Source organism: Manacus vitellinus, unplaced genomic scaffold (genome assembly GCF_001715985.3).
Source record: "Manacus vitellinus isolate BGI_N305 unplaced genomic scaffold, ASM171598v3 scaffold_1_pilon, whole genome shotgun sequence".
In the NCBI taxonomy this organism is placed as follows: domain Eukaryota; kingdom Metazoa; phylum Chordata; class Aves; order Passeriformes; family Pipridae; genus Manacus; species Manacus vitellinus.
This window is the reverse complement of record NW_021939396.1, coordinates 53,274,287-53,292,665: the sequence shown is the minus strand read 5'-3', so window position 1 is coordinate 53,292,665 and position 18,379 is coordinate 53,274,287. Positions and strand designations below refer to the sequence as shown.

Below are 18,379 nucleotides of genomic sequence, written 5' to 3'. Positions count from 1 at the left end.
CTCCAGGGTCCTCAACACGGGAAGGAAACCGACCTGTTGGAGCGAGTCCAGAGGAGGGCCACCCAGGTGATTAGAGGCACAGAGCACCTCTCCTATGAGGAAAGGGTAAGAGAATTAGGATTGTTCAGCATGGAAAAGAGAAGGCTTCAAGATGACCTCATGTCATGGTTTAAGCCCAGCTGAAGATGAAGCATCATGCAGTTGCTTGTTCAATCCCTCTTCTCTCTCCCTCTCCTGGTGGAATGGACAGGAGAATCAAAGTAAAACTTATGTTGAGTAAAAAATATGTTGAGATAAGAACAGTTTAATAATTGAAAAGAAAGTAAAATATAATAATGGTAAATAATAATAATAATATTAAAAAGGAAACAAACAAGTGATGCACAATGCAGTTGTTTCACCACCTGCTGACCGATGCCAGACCCTCTTTCTGAACCCAGCTCAGTCCCTCTTCCAGGTAACTCCCCCCCAGTTTATATACAGGCATGATGTTCTATGGTGTGGAATATCCCTTTGGTCAGTTCAGGCACCTGTCCCAGCTATGCTCCCTCCCACTGGTAGGGCACGTGACAAGGGAAAAAAATGTCCTTGATTTAGAATAAACACAACTTAGCAAAAATCAGAACATCAGTGTGTTGTCAACACCATTCTCATTCTGAATCCAAAACACAGCACTGTACTAGCTAGTGAGGAGAAATTAACTCTACCCTAGCTAAAGCCAGGACACCTTAGAGCAGCCTTCCAGTATCCAAAGGGAGCATACAAAAAAGATGGAGAAGGACTTTTTACTCGAGCATGTAATGACAGGACAGCAGGGAATGGCTTCAAACTGAAAGACAGTAGATTTGGATTAGATACTAGGAAGAAATTCTGTACTATGAGGGTGGTGAGGCACTGGAACAGGTTTCCTAGAGAAGGTGTGGATGCCCCATCCCTGGAAGTGTTCAAGGCCAGGCTGGATGGAGCTCTGAGCAACCCAGTCTAGTGAAAGGTGTCCCTGCCCACAGTCAGGGAGTTAGAATGAAATGATATTTAAGGTCTCTTCCAACCTAGGCCATTCTGTGATTCTAAGTCTAGCTTCTTAAGTCAGGGGAGTAATCCTATAAATGTGTACAAATACTCCAAGGGGGGATGTAAAGTCCCAGTGATAGGGCAAGAGGCAGTAGGCACACACTGAAACGCAGAAGACATTTTTACTGTGAGGGTGACCAAGCCCTGGCACAGGATGTTCAGGGAGGCTGTTGAGTCCATTCTTGGAGCTATTCAAAAGCTCTCTGGACATGGTCCTAGGCAACCAGCTCTGAGTGAATCTGCTTGAGCAGAGGATTTGTACTAAATGACCTCCAGAGTTCCCCTCCAACCTCAACTATTATGTGACTATGTGATATGCTGAGATTTGCTTAAAAGAGGAAAGACACTCCACTGTATTCCCTTTCTTTTTATTATTCTTATTTCTTCCAAAAATAGCATAACAATGTACTTTCAAATGGAATTTGATACAAGAAATCTAACAAAACTAGTTTTGACGCCACAGTTTTCAAGGAAACATTTCAGCACTTCTAAAGTCAGCATTTTTCAGCTAGTTTCATGAGTACTAATTCTAGCAGACAAGGAAGTCTTGTTTTCTTAATTTCAGCAGCAGAACCAATTCTACTGCTTCACTGAAGTGAAGGTTATACATGTTCTTCTATATAATTAAAAAAATGAGTCATGGAGGAAAGAACATAACCAAATTACAGGGAGAAGGCAATACAACTACAAACTCAATTTGAATACTTAACTCTAATGGAATTGTTCTTTTCTAGGTTTATTATAACTTTTCAAAATACTCATGTACCATCAGAATTTCATCATTTCATCTCTACATAAACTATAGTAGCTAACAGCAGCCATCAGCTACTGTTAGACCAAAAACAGAGAGAAAAAACATGAAGTATTCAGGCCTTCTCAGTAACTGGTGGCTACAAGCACTGGAAAGCCGAGCAAACACTGCCCCAGAAATCCCTAATCCAGCTTTGAGACTAACAAGCATAACTGGGGATTGTTACCCACATGTACCAGGGTGTGTACACACATACACAGCCCTCCCTTCCAGAGTGAACTGCTGTTATCCTCAAATGTTCCACAGGCTCCCCTTCTGGTTCATGATCCACGACATGATCACGTTTCTAATGCCTTAAGGAGGCATCACTACCAACATCCTATTGCCAAGCCCACTTGGAATTTTATGAAACAAGAAAGAAATGTATCCTAAGATCTGCCTAGTAAGTTTCAAGAAACATTAAAACTACCAAAAAGTCAGGAGAGTCTTTAATACAATAGAAAATGTTGTAATTTAAAGTAATTTAAGTTCAGCAGCTGTTACCAATTACCACACAGTCATATTTGGAAAAACGAAGCAGAGACTTAAAACATTAGAAATTGAGTAATTTCAGAGCAGTTTTGTACAGAACAAACTCGTTTAATCATGAAAGCACCATGAAGTGACACTAAGTATCAGCAAGCAGGAAAAACAAGAACATCATGTGATTTTACCATGTAAACTACACCGTGAATACCACTAAGGTAGATTTACACTGCAGGCTCGAGCACAGCACGGAGGTACTCAAACTGACTAAGGTATTTTTTGCTCTGCATGCAATGTAGACATACCCTCTATGTCTGAATAAATCTCATTATGAATTAACTGAGCTCTGCAGTACAGTATTTAGGCCCTCATTCTGCACCATCAAAGTCAACACTCTTCTTTCCATCAACTTCAGAAAGTGCAGGGTCAGGCTTGTAATCACAAACATACGTCTACTAACAAAACATTTGTGTCTAACATAAAGTTGTGTCAGTTCAAACACAAGTTTTGAGAGCATGCAGATTGCTTACAAATGCTTAAAAAGACTAGTTCAGAATCTTTCTTATATATACACACACAAGTCCATCTGTCACAGACAGGCAATGTAACTCTGAATCACGAGCTGCTCTAGTTTTTGGTAGTGTCCTGCACACTTCTGATAATTAAAAAATAAAAAATAAAAAAATAGTTGCCACAATGGATTTCTGACCATTCCAACTTGCACATGGATATGATCTCTTCTTGCTGCATCCAGTATGTGAAGTTTCACAGCTGCTTCTCAAATGCAAATACCAAGTAAATACCTAAAAAAGAAAATGCGAGTATTTAAAGTTTCTGCTTCCTTGGCAACTCAATTAAGTTCTCACCATGTTATCAGGTTGATATTCTGCCCAAACGACCTGTTAGCAGATTACTAAAATGATAAAAAATGTTATGGTTTCCCAATGAGTAACTCTAGCATTCAAGTCTAGCATACTTGTTTTCACAATAAAGCACAGAATGCACAAAAGCAAAATATTTTATGTACTGCAGATAAGGGTAATGCAACACTAATTTAGTATTCAGTTAATGATATTACTGAAATGTGAATGGAATTCATAGAGTACTATGCCATTCTACACATAATTAACAATCACTTGCACATAAAAAGTCACATGCAAGTAAGTTAAGACTCTTTCATACACACAGTAATGGACAATTAGGAGTGAAATTATCAACTTCTTTTTTAATTGAAAAGTGAATAAACTCATGACACAAATTATTAATTTTGCTTTTAAAATTTTCATGGACAAAGAAGAAATTATAAGTCCAGAACAGTATGATTCCAGTAATGGATATTCATAAAGTCCACACCAGCACCCTTGGAAAACTCTTACTTGGCACATAATCAATGCCAGCAAGTTGGATGTTCTTGTGCTCCAGACCAGACAGACACGTTAAACCAGTTACTTGAGGCCATGAGTCTAATAAACATTTATGGATTTCCACTTTTATTTTAATGGATGAGGTGCCATAGCTACATTGCAAATCTTTCAAGACAAGCCCATCAGACATTCCTCAGCAACAAAGCAAAGTTCCACGCAATGAGCAAGCTATCAGAAGCTCTGTATTCCAAATCTCTCTGGAAAATGAGACTACTTAGGAAACACAGTAATCACTGAACTTCTAAAGGTATAAAAAGCTCCTCTCAATTAGATTAATAGTGTACATAATACTTCTACATTCCTGGAATTAATATCTTCTTTATGATTCACGCCTTTTAAAATTCAATAATAATTTAAAAAAAGCAGATTGAAGATTTTTTCATTTGTGAATTAAACAGTATTTTTTGTTTGCTTTCAAATCACTAAAACAATCAGAACAATGGTCTGCTAAAATGCAAATGCTGATTGGCTGCACTTATACAGAATTGAGTAAAAATCTCTTTAGGAATCAATTTTTATCCTTTGAATTGTCAGTCCCTTATAACTGAGTTTTTATTGAACTCAACATTGGAAAAATCCAATATCAAACGTTTTCCATGACATGTGCTCACATAATTTCAAAACATATTTAATGCCTTTGCAGTGTCTGAGGCACTGAATTTTTCTCTTCTCTTTATAAAACATTCAAATACCTCTTCACTATTCATGTTTTAATGGCTTCTTCCTGATATATGTATCACTACAGGAAAAGAGTAAAACTCTGGTCCCTGTCTTCTTGAAACAGGTTTGTATTATTTTTGGTGAATGTATGTCCCAACTAGAGTTTGTTTTCTAGTTGACTGATAATGGTATAATATCCAAGTGTACCATACAGAAGTGTAGTATTTAATCCTCTAACACTAGCAAAATAATTCTTTAACACTGGTATCATTTTTCATACATCCCAAGAAAAGGATAGTTCCAAAACTATTTTAGCCCAAAAGTTTGCGTGTTAGAAGGTATTTTAAAAAAAAAAGCAAAATTTTAACTATTTTATGCATTTTCCTCCCAATTTCTTGAGATGTGTGCACTACATAATGTATCCATAGGCATTTGAATTACACAAATAATAAAATCTTGTTACATTTAAAATTGGTATTTTCTTCCATAACCAACAGGCTATTTACACACTTTCCATAGCAGTTATTCAATCAATACTGAGTTTTCAAAAATATTACTTACTTGTTGCTTCCCATTCAGATTTACTCAAGGTTCCCTACAAGGTGACAAAAAAAGCGACAGTTTCAACAAAAATGAAGAAGCAATAAAACACAGATTTAACTCAGGATAATCAATCTTTTACATTGACTGGCTATTTAGGGACAAGAAGAGTATTACTGTAGACCACAGATACTTATAACTCCAATAACTATGATGGGGACGAATTGGAATACCCCAGACAATAGAACACACCTAAATCATCCAGGTATAGGAAAATGGGCCAACAGACTGTTGGTCTGGATGCCTCTGCAATGAAGAGCATGCTGCGTGCATCATCACACACTTGACCTGGCTGAAGGTGCTGTTTCCAGCCCAAGATACCCAACACTTGAGCAGAAGTGAAGAAAAGGCCCTGTATCGTGGTGCTGCCACCTTCCCCAGGAACACTGCCTGCCTCCACCTAATACTTCCCCACAGCCCACAGAAACTGTATTTGCAAGATACTAACTCCCAATCCAACTCAGACATTCTGGAAAAAACAGCCTGCCATCCAGCCTAGGAAATCTACTCCCAGCTCAGTCAACCACACAAAATCAGAGCAAGCCCACAAGAAAAAAGCTGCTGCCATTTAGCCCACCAATTAAGAAAGATCAGGTAACAACAACAAGCTGGTTTTTTGCTCTGCCCACTCCATCTCCTTCCCACGAGTTCTCACTGGGGACACAATTCAGTCCATATGCTACCCACTCACCAACCCTGACCAAAAAAAAAAGCATCTGGCAAAAAAAGTCTTTGGTCTGACTTGGCCACTCTCATGTTCTTAAGCCTATTTCTTAAAAGAAGCAGTTTGCTTTTTAAAGTTTTTAGATTTCAAATATTGAAAGCAGTTTTTTTTTCCTTCTTGATACATCAAGATGTATCAAGACTTTTATATGTTTTTATATATATAGTAAAAGGACAGAGCACAAACAGTGGATGAACCAATTATTAAAAAAAGAAACATCCAAGTGGAAAAACTTCAAGGTGACCAGCCCCATGCTGTATCTGTGACAGCGAAAAGGATGATTTCAAATATGTATGGTGTCATGAACAAAGTTTTCAACTTTCCTATGAGAGGATTGGAACTAAAACTTTAAATCAGTAGTGTGGATATGCAGAAACATAAGAAGATTCTTCAAATTAAGAGCAGTTAGAAAGAAGAAGATGGAGAAGTATCCTTTCCCTTTCACAATATTACAAATTTCTTAACAGCTACCAAATTAAGTGAATTTGATTCTTTGAGTATAGGATATAGATTAAATTAACTCCTCAGCCCTGGTGCTCTACAATTTTTCACATGCAGAGAGACATTCACACTAATTCTATTGCAGTTGAAATGAAGGCACCGCACATCCAAAAGGTCAGGACCTCAATTTTAGACACCACTTGCTCTACTAAAGTATGAAGAAACTTACCAATGGTAACTTTGCCTTGCCATCTTTCATGAACTCTTTTGCATGGTCATAATCATCAGGTTTATCAGAAACAAGTCTGGAATCACCAGATGTAGAATATGGCTGGAAAACATAAGAAACATAAGAAAAAACATTAATTGCATAGTAAGATACATTAATCACATCAGTCATGGGTTTGTCACAACACAGTCCAGAACAGAAGTCAGTAATTCTTAAAGAAGATTTTAAATTTAGGTCTCTTCCTTATAGCACCCTAAGGAACAGGTCTGATACTCCCTACTTTCCAGGAAATTAGTATACAACTGATTCTTCAAAACTAAGAAATACTTAGTAAGGATGCCAGTTACAAACAATCTGTATGTAACAATTCAGTCCTCAATTGTAAGTGGCCACTACTTTAAGATAACTCTCACTTTTCTAAGAACACAGATGGTATGTCAAAGGCCATGTCACCATGCTACTGACAGCGAGTCCACACACAGCACTGGCACTTTCAGAGTCAACAAGGACAGTCAAGTTCACTTGCAGCCCATGTGACTCAATTTAGTAAGTCACCAGATACTTGACTTGATAGTTTTATGCTGAAGAATTCTATTGTTTGGGGGAACAGGGAAGCAGAGAGAACTGTGAGTAAAACCAAAGCCTCAGAGGTGGCATGGAAAAACTTCTCTGAAGCTGCTAAAGTCATCCAGGATAAGAGCCTGAGGATAAAAAATGCAAAAAAAATTGGGCAAAACATAAGCTTGGTTAGAGTCAAGTACCATTTTCTTCTACGAACACAGCCTGTCTTTTTATTCCTACAAAGATTCCTTTCTGTCTTTTCACTCAATATTCCTTGCACAAAGATAGAGCTTTCAGTCTCTCTTTGCTGAGGAAGACATGGATTACAGTCACCGCTATCTGACACCTGGCATGACTCTTGTGCTTCTGTTTCCTACTTCATAAAAATGAAAACTTTGCCTCAAACTTGAAATATTGTCTTCCAAACTTGAATCACTCTATGGGGTGCTGGTGCCCAGTGATGGCAGCAGGGGCTGCAGAGGTGGCTTCTGTGAGGACACACACAGCTGGTTCCACCAGCTCCAACAGAGTCATCTCAGGGCACAGCTGAGTGAAACTGAGCCTGGGAACAAGCAGTAGGCGAGAGAATGGTATGTTTAGGTTTGTCTATGTTTCTCACTTTCCTACTAATTTTTTTTTGGCAATAAATTAATCTTCTCCAAGTTTACTCCGTTTTGTCTGTGACAGTAATTGCTAAGTAATCTCCTTGAATTTATCTTGACCCACAAGGGGTTTTTTTCCTGTTTTCTCCCCCCATCCTGTTGGGAAGAGGGAACAAGAGAGGAGGCTGGTGGGTGTCCAGCAGGCAGTCAAAGTCAACCCACCACAGACACACTTTCAGTTCCAGGAATTAAATTCTTTCTATTGGTAGTCCCTAATTAATTGCAAAATGTTCACAACGGGAATTTCCATTATTCCACAAATAATTAACAAGAAGTAAAATGCTATTAAAATGAAACAAGTCAACTCCAAATTTACCTCCAAGGCCTGCATTCTCCTTAACAGCATTTTATGCTCCTCGTTCTTGATTTTTTCTTCATAGAATTCCCGAAATGTCATTTTATAGACTAATTTCATACCATGCTTCTTCGCCATTCTGTCAAAATAATAAGTTTAGTTAGGGAAGCCTAAAAATTATTGTAGCTTTATTTTCAAAGGAACAATTTTAAGCCACAGTGACATCTTATGGTATTCAGTAGGATTACACTTCTTCTAGAATTTTTTTTTTTAGTTAAGACATTTAGATGAAAAAAGCAGCAGTACCACCACAAACTGTACTTTTTTTTTTTTTAATTAGGACAAAAAAAATCTAGGCAGAAATTATTTACAAACATTTTAATAGAAAAATTACTCTTCTCCCAAAATACAGAACTTCCAGACAGACTACACTCTTTTCACTGCAGTATCCATCATGTCAGATATTAGGGATATATTTCAAGAACTTATTTCTATTAGATTTAGTACCTTACATCTCAATTATATGTAGACACTGTGGACATGCAGCACTCCAGTTATAGCTGTCAGTGACAGATGCTGGTATTTTTCATAGAGAACTACAAATAAAGTGTGTGAGAATATACAGGCTTGATGGGAAAGTTTAATATTGTTTCAGCATTCTGAGCTTAAACGGCAGGAAAAACCCCAACACGGAAACATTTGCCTGTACCTCAGAACACAGGCTGGGAAAGGCAAATCTGAGTTCACACAGAGGAAACAGTAAAATGTATGCTCAGAGATGAAGAAAAAATAAGTCATAGGAAAAATCCTATGAACATTCAAAGAAAGTTGTAGAAGACAAGAAAGAAGCATCACAATGAAGAGGACACAAAAGAAAGCTTCTTGAAGGACTAAAAAAAACATAGAAAGAAACCCCTCAGGAAGTTAAGTTCAAAGAAGAAAACGTTGACAGCAGTAAAGGTTTGCTGACAGATCAAACATATCAGATACAGATGTTCTTGTCTGAGACCTAGTTCAAGTCTTCACAGTTTCTGACCAGAGCACCCTCAACTGTGTGCAATGGACAGTGGTTGTGGGTGGAAATGCAAGAAACCTCTGCATTTGGAACAACAACAAAAAAACCAAAGAACTGAAAAATACAAGAAGAAAACCAAAACATTATTTTCTGCAAGTGTTATGCAATAACATATAAACTAAACAAATATTTATTATGTTCCACAGCTGTCATTGTAAAATGAATTCAAAACTTAACTTACTCTTCCAGTAATGGAAAGTAAACCAAGAACTCAGGGACATCAACCACTTCTTCCAAGTGGAAATCATACTTGCAGCCAAATAAAGGATAGTCTCCTTTCTTTTCAAATTTTACATTGTACACATCATTCCCAAATGAATTTGTTTCTGAAGCTTCAAGTCTCTTTCTATAAAATGAGATATAAACAAACATTAATTGACCAGTATTTAGCAGGTAGAGAAAACTACACATAAGAGGCCTGAAAGTGTTTCTCACAGTACTGGAATATTCAATGATCTCTCTAGTTTCCCACCTTCCTTATCTAACAAGGAAATGAAACAATGAAAGGAAGCCACATGCTAGGTTTGAACAGTTCATCATTCCTATACAACACAACAAGGACTTGATGGACCTAGAAGATTAATCTTTAGCCCAGGTAATCTACATGGACAAGACAGGTTTCTTGGAACAACCACAAAACCCTGACAGTTTTTCCCTGGGCTGTAGCCATTTTGCCACTATTTAAGTCATTAAAGAGGGCTGAAGTGTATGAAGAGCTATTCTCTATACCAGAAGAGCTTGGGTGCAAGAGACAAGGATTAGTATTGATTTACCTGTTTGAGTCAGCTTCGTGAGTGAGATTTTTTCGACTAGAATCCAAAATTGTTGCAAAAAAACTCACTTTTGTTGCTCAAATGTATTAGAGCACTGCAAGAACAATTAGCACTTAACAAGGCTTCACAGACTTTTGAAAGACTAATAGAATATAAAAGTACTTACACAAGTTCAAAGCTATTTGGAGTTGTGCCAATGAAATAACCTCCAGGAGAGAGGTTCCCACAAGCATTTTTAAGCATCATGTCAGCCTGCTCATATGTCTCAAATGAGTAATGGTAAACAAATTGACAGCTGCAAATGTCAAAGCGCATACCTGGATCATTATATTTGGAAGACAAGAGATCCTGAAATAGATTTAAAAGAAACAAAAGCTACAGAAACAAGTATGATTCACTTAAATCTTCCAACAAATACACTATGCCCATAATCCTTTTAAATTTTTCCTTTCAGCACTCATTCCTTCACAAGTTAACATGGACAAGATGAAAAAGGTAAGAGTAAGAAAAAGTTCTCTGCTACACAGAAAACCATACACAAGATTTAGGAACACCAAGAATACACACAATTTCAAAGTTATCATGTCCTCAAATTATTTTCATGTTGTCAAGTAACACTACTGCACCTGAAAGGCCAAAACCCAAGTCAGTTATCTAGTAGTTTCCACAGGTTCTTTACTGTTGAGCGTTTATAACTGGCCACCGTTTAACTGGAAAAAACTACTGTAATAAAATGAATTTTCAGTTTACTAAGTCTCAGAGAATGAGAATTGACCCATTAACCATATATTTGAGAGGAGAAGGAGTTGTTTTAAATATGGTGGTTTGCTCTGACCACCAAGTTGTATTTGTCTGTATTCTCACATACATACATGCGTACTAACACGCTCCTACCCACTCCAGACCAAGTAACTAAAATCTGAAGAACCTGAAGCCCTTGGAATTTGTCAGGTTAACGCCTGCCAAAGTTTGGCCCTGTACTCAGCAGTCTTCTTCATCAGACTTCTTTTATACAATACTAGTAGCAACACCATAAACAACAAAGGAGCATACAAGTTCTCCCAAGACACAAGAAATGCATTCTGTATTTAAAATATTTCATACTTAACAGTTCTACCCAAGTTCCTCTTCTCTCACACACTTTCCGTCCACCCATTCACTCACTCCCAAACTTCAGTAGTTCATGCCACAGTCAACATTCCTCACATGGCAAGATAAAAACAGACACTTCACATACCAATAGTAATTTTATCTGTTCATTTAATCCTCCTCCACATTTTAAGAAAGATTCAAGGAAGTGAAAAATAGAGGTGGGCAGAATTAGAGAGCTCAAAGAATGAGATTTTGCAGGATATACAACATTCATGATAGAGATACAAAGCCAGGGAAATGAACTTTTGTGTGCAAGGATAGACTCTCTCCCCGAACTGTAACTTTGAGCCAAGAGAAATTACATGAACCTGCAACAGACTATTTCTCAGAAGAAGGAAAGACAACCAAGAATTCAGCAAACAACCCTTTCTGCAAGGTTGAGAACAGGTTCAGCTTTTCCACAGATATGCTGGAACCAGGTAGGTTCTGCACCTCAGCCTACAATCAGCAGGGTACTCTCAGCATTTCTAGGAAGCAAAAGCAGTTCTGGCTACAAGACCGCCTCCTAAGCCTCAGAAATGCATTCACCATTGCCTCCTGACAGTCTAAGAAACCTGTTCTATCAGACAAGTTTTGAAGATACAAGTAACTAAAATGCAGCCAGAAAAATAAAATGGGATAAGCAAAATGTACAAGTCAAATCAGAAAAGGTCCTTTATTTATTCCATTATTTAAAAAACCATTCACCAAGGTAGTTTCCAACATCCCATGCTGCCTCACAGAAATTCCAGAGGTGAGAAGTTGTTGTGTTCCCCTTGTCAAGTAAAAGAGACTGAAATCACCAGATTGATTATCTGAAAAAGACATTCAGGCTTCAAGAATATTACACTGTACAACAGCAGTAAAACGCATCTAACCACATCTTAAGCAACTTTCCAGTAACTCATATGGCTGATTCTCCTGGTAGTACAATAATCTGATCTTAAACAAATAGATGCCCAAAATATTATAGCACTACCATCAACTTCCTATACTTACTTAACAAAAGAACGTTAAATCTCCAAAATATTACAAAGCATAGAAACTGTACCTTGGTACTATCTGCTTGTATGAATTCTGCATCAAAAATGTGTTCATTATATCGACACCGGGCTTTCATTTCTTCATATCGGTGCTTGCACTGCTGCACAGAAATGTCAGCAATATCTATGTATGAAAAGATAATTAAAAAAAAAAAAAGAGGTGTATAAACTGCTCTCCAGACAAGAAAACTGGAATGATTATTGGAACACGGAAGGTACAATATGGCAGGGATAAAAAACTGATCTACAGTTTTGTTAGAACAGTTCAGGTCTCAGGGATTCTCATTCTTACTGTTCTTACAAATATAAAAGATATTGAAATGCAATTATTTTTGATATGTTACATCATGAGAAATTTTTTTAAATTCTAAAACTGTTCCTTTCTCAGGCAGCGAGCTTCTGACAATATGCAATGAATTTACATAAGAATTTGTTAAGTAAATGAATTAACTGTATTTGAATACTGCCCATTGAAAAATGCAAGAAAGTACTGCAAAATGTAGAATACCCAGAATAATTCCCACTTATGGGAATTTTACGGATTTTTAGTATCTAATTAAATATGAAGTTAAGTAATACTTCCTCTGATTATCCTTGGGATACTTTTTGGGAAAAAGGAAGATGGTATCTTCCTGTAAATATCTAAGCAAATTATTCAAACGAGATTTTTTTATTTAGCTTTCAGCTCTTTCCCCTTTCTTAGTCTGAAAATTTTAACACCCAAGACCACTTTTTGTCACAATATTGTGGGGTTTATTTGTTTTTTAAATTCTGTGTGTGTTTTCAGAACAGTTAAAAATACTACAAGAGATCAGATGTGGGAGATAAGACATAAAATACAAAATGTCAATGTTTTCCTGAGTGCCACATTTTGCCTAAGACAATCTATGGCAGTTCTGTGTTTCTTTAATGATACTAACTTGTATTTAGGAGTTGAACTGAAAGCTAAATACACAGAAAACCAATGATTCTTGTATTTCTGCTGGCAATGTCTTCAGGTTAAAAGACAAAATAAGATTTTTTGACAAAAGATGTTCATTGCATTCTTGGGCATAGTGGAAAAAAAAATAAAATACTGGAGATGTACTTTGTCTTCCCATAGATCAGTGATGTACTTTCACTAGAAAGTTATGTCTTCTTACCAGTACAGACGAGTTTTTTAATTCTGCCTTTTTTCCATTTCAGTAAGTCTCCACCTTTGCCACATCCTAGATCCAGAACAGTTATATCATTCTTTTTCTGTCGTACCCGGTCTATAAATTCACCTAGAAAAATAAAAAGAGGAAACATATATACACATCTCTGTACTTCACTTGTATTGCACATAGAAGCCTAAAGGACCAAAAGGGTTTGAGAATTTTAAAACACCTCAGACCTTACTTTGCCTATAAGTCTTCTTAATATTTAAGTCTAGACTTAAATGTCTAGAATGATGAAAGGAACCACAAACTTTTAAAACTATGGAGAAGATAATGAATTTTTTCTGTGCTTAATGTACTCTGTGTGTAACATGACTGAAGCTATGAACTGTTTCCCTGGCTGAGGCAAAACTGCACATGGCTAAACAACCACCCTGTGAATGTGTAGGGAAACAGGGTTCCCTTTCATTACAATTATAATGAAGGCAGCTGTTATTTGAAAGTATGGGAAAACCTTTTGCAGAAGAGTAAAAGCCAATTAAACGCATCAGCCACAACAACATCTCTTCCTGGTCACTCTACAAAAAACGAATAATGTTTTCCACTCACTTTCCCAGGCCTTGCAATAACATTACCTATTTGTTCACTGCCTTTTTACCCTACATACACTAGTTTCATTTTCTCTTCTATCTCCACTCTGTCTAGATTCCCTCTGCTCTGACTGATGTTGGCATATTATGTAAAACATATCAGCATGCTAGCAACTTTTCTTCACAGTAAGAGACATGAAATATGTTTTGATACAACTGCTATAAAGCCACACTGCTGAAATTCCCTATGACAGAAAGGCTTCAACACAGGCTTCAGGAACAGCTTTATATAAATCTAAATATTGCTTCTAACTGCTCTGATACAACACAACAAAAAGCAGCATGCTGAGACAAATGGTGCCAACATCTCCTGGCACAGATCCCTCTTCATGAACCTGTGTTGTTGTGCCGATAAGTCTTTCCTTTGTTGGCAGATATCTGATGGTTTTGTTTTCTCACTTAGGAATTAATCTGCGGGACAGCGGATTTTGCCTTCTAATAAAAACCTGCTGATTCTTAAAGAATTACATCCTCTAGTTTTTTATCTCTTAAATCACTGACTATGGGTGACAAAGAAAATATTTATGTGTTTAAGTTTCCTGCAGAACTGTTTAACCAAGACCAGAGCCCAGACTGCTTTGGGAAAATGGCTAATGAATTATTTGAGGTAGACTTAAATAATAAGAACAGCTCAATCTAAGAACAGATCGTTTCTCTATGATGTAAAGCTGTACTCTTCTCTGCAAAAATGTCACGAAGAACAGTTTCCAGTATGAACTTTTTCTGCTTTTTAAGTCAGTTGATCTTTAAAACTTTACCATACGTTTGGCACTCCAACAATATAAAACACTATCACAGAGATTCAAATTAAATATAAACACTTCACGGCAGCAGAAAAACTTACTACGTATTATGAGACTGTCAATCGAGTAGGGAAACAAAAAAGTTACATTTTGATACAAAAAATGGTTACATTTTACTCAATCGCTTTGATTGATCCAAGCGATGACTCAAAGCAGCTTACCAATGAGGACACTCTTCGTCCAATTATTAAAGTTTCGGAGGTAGAATATGCGAGACTGGCTACGTTTTTCCAATCCAACTTCTTGAAGTTCATTATAATGTGCAGCTACAGCTTGCCCGTGGCCTATCTCAGACTGCAGAAATGACAGGAAGGAAGAGACTCAAGCAGTGAATTTTCTTTATTACTTTTTCATTTAATCAAAAGACACACATGTTCAGTTCAAGAATTTAAGAAAGCAAACAAGCAATACTATGAAGAGCACCATCATTATAAAGAGATTTCCCATATGTGTCCTGATGCTCATGTCCTTTAAAAATTTAATCCCTTTTTCAGTTCATTCAAGTAATTTCTAAGGGATGACACCCAGCATCTTTCCCTCAGAGAAATACTTTCAGTTCTCTAATACTCTCACCGCTCTCAAAGAATCAGTTTCACTTCCCTTAAGCCTGGGACTGAAGAAAAGGATGTTCCTTCTCCAGGAACTTGAAGACTCTTCAAAGAGCTTGTTTCAGAAATTCAGTGTTTTCACTGACAGAAGTGTATAAACTGCCAATTTAATCAAAATGCCAACTAGCCAATGCTGCATAAAGCCCCAGGTGGATGGACCCCACTGCCAGAGCTTTAAGCAGACCATGTTAAGGGAATGAGGAGTCACTTAACAATATATTCTATCTCATGCTTTACAATTAGCTACAGAAATGTCTCTGATTTAGCCTTAACTTTAAATACTCCAAGAGATTTCTGTCCCATGTTACAAAGAGAAGCAATCTACACCCAGATATTATGCTCCCAACATTTCTTCACCTTGAAAATAATCTTCAACTATATACATGAAATGAAAATAAATTATAAATAAAGTAACAGAACACAGAGAACCAACACAAATTCTGTGAGGCACAAAAGCATTTGAAATAACAGTACAAATCAGAATGAAGGATTCTCAGTTAAAACATAAAAACATGCTACAAAGCCCAGACAGTATGAATCCATACAACCATCAAAAGCATTCCCCAGAGCTGACTACAAAAGCAAATTTCCCAGGATCTTACTATTCAAATAGCTGTTCTTCAAGGAAAAAGAAGGTTTGACTGACTTTAAGATAACAAGTGAATTCTTCAGTGTTTCATATACATATTTGCTAATCTTCAGAACGAATACAGATGTAGTTGTCTGGAATCTCCATGACCCCATCATCTGTTTATTACCAAACCAGGCTGACTGATACTAACAAATATTTTGACCACTTCTATTCTTTTTTAGGGTAAGCACAGATGGCTCTCTGAATGGCAACTGAGGGTGACATAAGCTAGAACGGCTTAGACAAGTGTGGGGGACATACTCATACAAACCATTAACATCTCAGCTGCAAAGAGCCATCAGCAATAACACCTAGATGCTGGCAGATATGTTCAATCACTTCTCTCCACCCTTAAGCTACACAAAAACAATGTATTTCTTGTTCATCTAAACCTTATCCCACATTGTTAAAAAGATGAAAGGGTTCATAATGTTTCTACCACAGCGAAGGGCACCCTTTATTTTACCAGACTGCTTAGCCATAAATTACCATCCTGGGAAAATTCTGGACAGAGAAACAAAACGTTAGGTCAAAGACATTTTTAAACTACACTTAAACATCCCAAAAGGTCAAAATTAGACTGGATATTAAAGCATCAGTTTCTACAAGCTCATACATAATAAACGACAGCATCATATAAAACATTACTGTTTTCACCCTCCCAATTAAAAGGGCATATATTTTCTGCTACTTTTGTAGTCTTAAAAATCTTAAATCTTTCAGTACTTCACTTTGTAAACAAATTAGACTTAAGTTTTATCACAGAGGATGCAGTTTGCAGAGTTTTGTAAACTATACAATACCTTACCGATGAAATGAAAGGACAAAATTATCTTATGGAAGAACCTCCCAAGCACAGGTTAACTGCTCTAACACACAGCATGACAACATACACGACATCTGAGTTCAAGATACAGGACTTGGACTAATGCCAGTAAACCCTACACTACCAGACTGCTACCACACAAATGATGGAAGGACAGTCTTAGAATTAGACTAAGCATGTACTGAGATTAACATTCTGATTACCAGCCCTCTTTCTCTTCTGTGAAGACAACATAATTTGTGCACCTGTTATTTTGCTAGGAAGCTACCCACATACTTTGATATTTGGTGTTTCATGCTGGTTCACATATGCTTAGCATAAATATTTTCAATCTTTTCTTGAGCTAAGGCTTTGAAAAAAGGATTTGAAAACAACTCAAAATAAATGATACTCACTATTTTCTTCGGAGGTTCATCTACAGAATCTAAATTCTTCCTCTTTGCTCTACCATCGTGATCACCATGACCAACTTCTTTCTCATTTGCAATGGGCTGCACTGTACCTGAGGTGGAACTGTCACCTTCACCCCCACACCCAAGACCCAAATCTGACTCTGAAGTACCAGGTGTTTTTACCACTTCTTCAACCGAACTCTTCTCTACTTCCTGTTCTTCTGTCTTGGTTACATCAGCCATTTTTGGCTGGTTAGTCTCCTTGTCCACTGATCAGAATGGAAATCTATAGAAGGGAAAGAAACAAAACACCAAAGATTTTCAGTGTTGAATTTCACTTACTGGTGGTTACAGTCGTGACTTTCAAACATAACACTGGCATCATAAAAGCATAACATGCTTTTGCCCTACACAACATATAGACTTCAAATTTGACTAGTTATTTCATAAAGAAAGCACAGTTAAATACTCAGAATTTCAAAGTACTCTTATAATAAGATCAAATTAAGATAAATCTTTACTCTTTATGTTTGAGTCTTTCCTAAGTATCTTTCCTAAGTATATGATTCAACTGCAATGTGTTATTGGTTTTGAGACTGTAAACTCCCTCTTTCCCTCCCTGTAAAAGGTAACCTACAAATCACTTTTTTTTTTTAGAAACACGAGTTCTTTCATATTAGTAAATTCATTATTTAACCTGATATGCTTTAAAATGGAGGTCCTCAAGATGTTTTTTTACTAGCAAGTTTTTATATCAATTGTGGATTTTCCAGTTTGTCAAGAATACCCACTATGCTCCAAGCCAACCTGGAATATTCAGTTGCAACTGCATTCCCGCATCCCTATTTCACAAATACCCACACAGCCCATAGGGCTGCAAACCACTGCCACAAAGCTCGTTTGGTCTGTGGCACATCCTAGCCTTCTTTACACTTGTTCTTCTTTCACCAGTTCTTCTTTACACCGTCATCAGGACACGGGGCATCTACTCTGTAGTAAGACACAGGAGGGGGCAATTTGGCAACTCCTTAACAAAAATTTGGCAAATCCATAACAAAAACCACGCACAGTCCACCGTATCCAGGCTCGCCTCTTACTGCCAGAACACATCCATTAAGGGGGCCACTACACAGAGACACCAGAGCAGCTCTCCTCAAAACAGATGGCCTCAGAGTGCAACTTGTAGAAACAATCTCTCCACTACGCCGCAGCACCTGACTCAGCCTCCAAAGCAGCAGCAGCACACCCTTCCTTATGCTCGCGCGGCTATTCCAAGCAGACGGTTTGATGGGCTAAATTGTGAAACGATCCGGCTTTCTCAACCAAGCGCCCAGGGGGAGCAGAAGCTCCTTCGCGGGAACAGCC

The 18,379-nt window shown here is 37.3% G+C and overlaps 1 protein-coding gene across 2 annotated transcripts; it reads right to left on the bottom strand.

The window, feature by feature from the left end:
- Positions 1-1,423: 1,423 nt before the first annotated feature.
- Positions 1,424-18,373, bottom strand: RNMT (RNA guanine-7 methyltransferase). 2 transcript variants are annotated; one of them, XM_018081908.3, is made up of 11 exons: positions 18,261-18,373; positions 17,018-17,300; positions 14,719-14,851; positions 13,108-13,230; positions 11,974-12,089; positions 9,958-10,139; positions 9,200-9,364; positions 7,965-8,082; positions 6,426-6,527; positions 4,993-5,026; positions 2,682-3,150 (listed from the first exon to the last, which is right to left on the bottom strand). In XM_018081908.3, exons 2-11 carry the CDS (start codon positions 17,255-17,257, stop codon positions 3,113-3,115), a joined length of 1,251 nt encoding a protein of 416 aa, XP_017937397.1. In that variant the 5' UTR covers positions 17,258-17,300; positions 18,261-18,373; the 3' UTR covers positions 2,682-3,112. The 2 variants fall into 2 exon arrangements, with proteins under 2 accessions (XP_029815205.1, XP_017937397.1); XM_029959345.1 differs by lacking the exon at positions 18,261-18,373 and having other exon boundaries at positions 1,424-3,150.
- Between the last annotated feature and the right edge of the window lie 6 nt (positions 18,374-18,379).

Coding starts and splice junctions, on each gene's coding strand:
- RNMT (XM_018081908.3), bottom strand. CDS start 17,257: ATGGCTGATGTAACCAAGACAGAAGAACAGGAAGTAGAGAAGAGTTCG. Junction 12,090..13,107: donor TAAAAAACTCGTCTGTACTG/GTAAGAAGACAT, acceptor TTTCATACATAG/ATATTGCTGACATTTCTGTG. Junction 8,083..9,199: donor TACTTTCCATTACTGGAAGA/GTAAGTTAAGTT, acceptor TTATTTTGACAG/AATGGCGAAGAAGCATGGTA.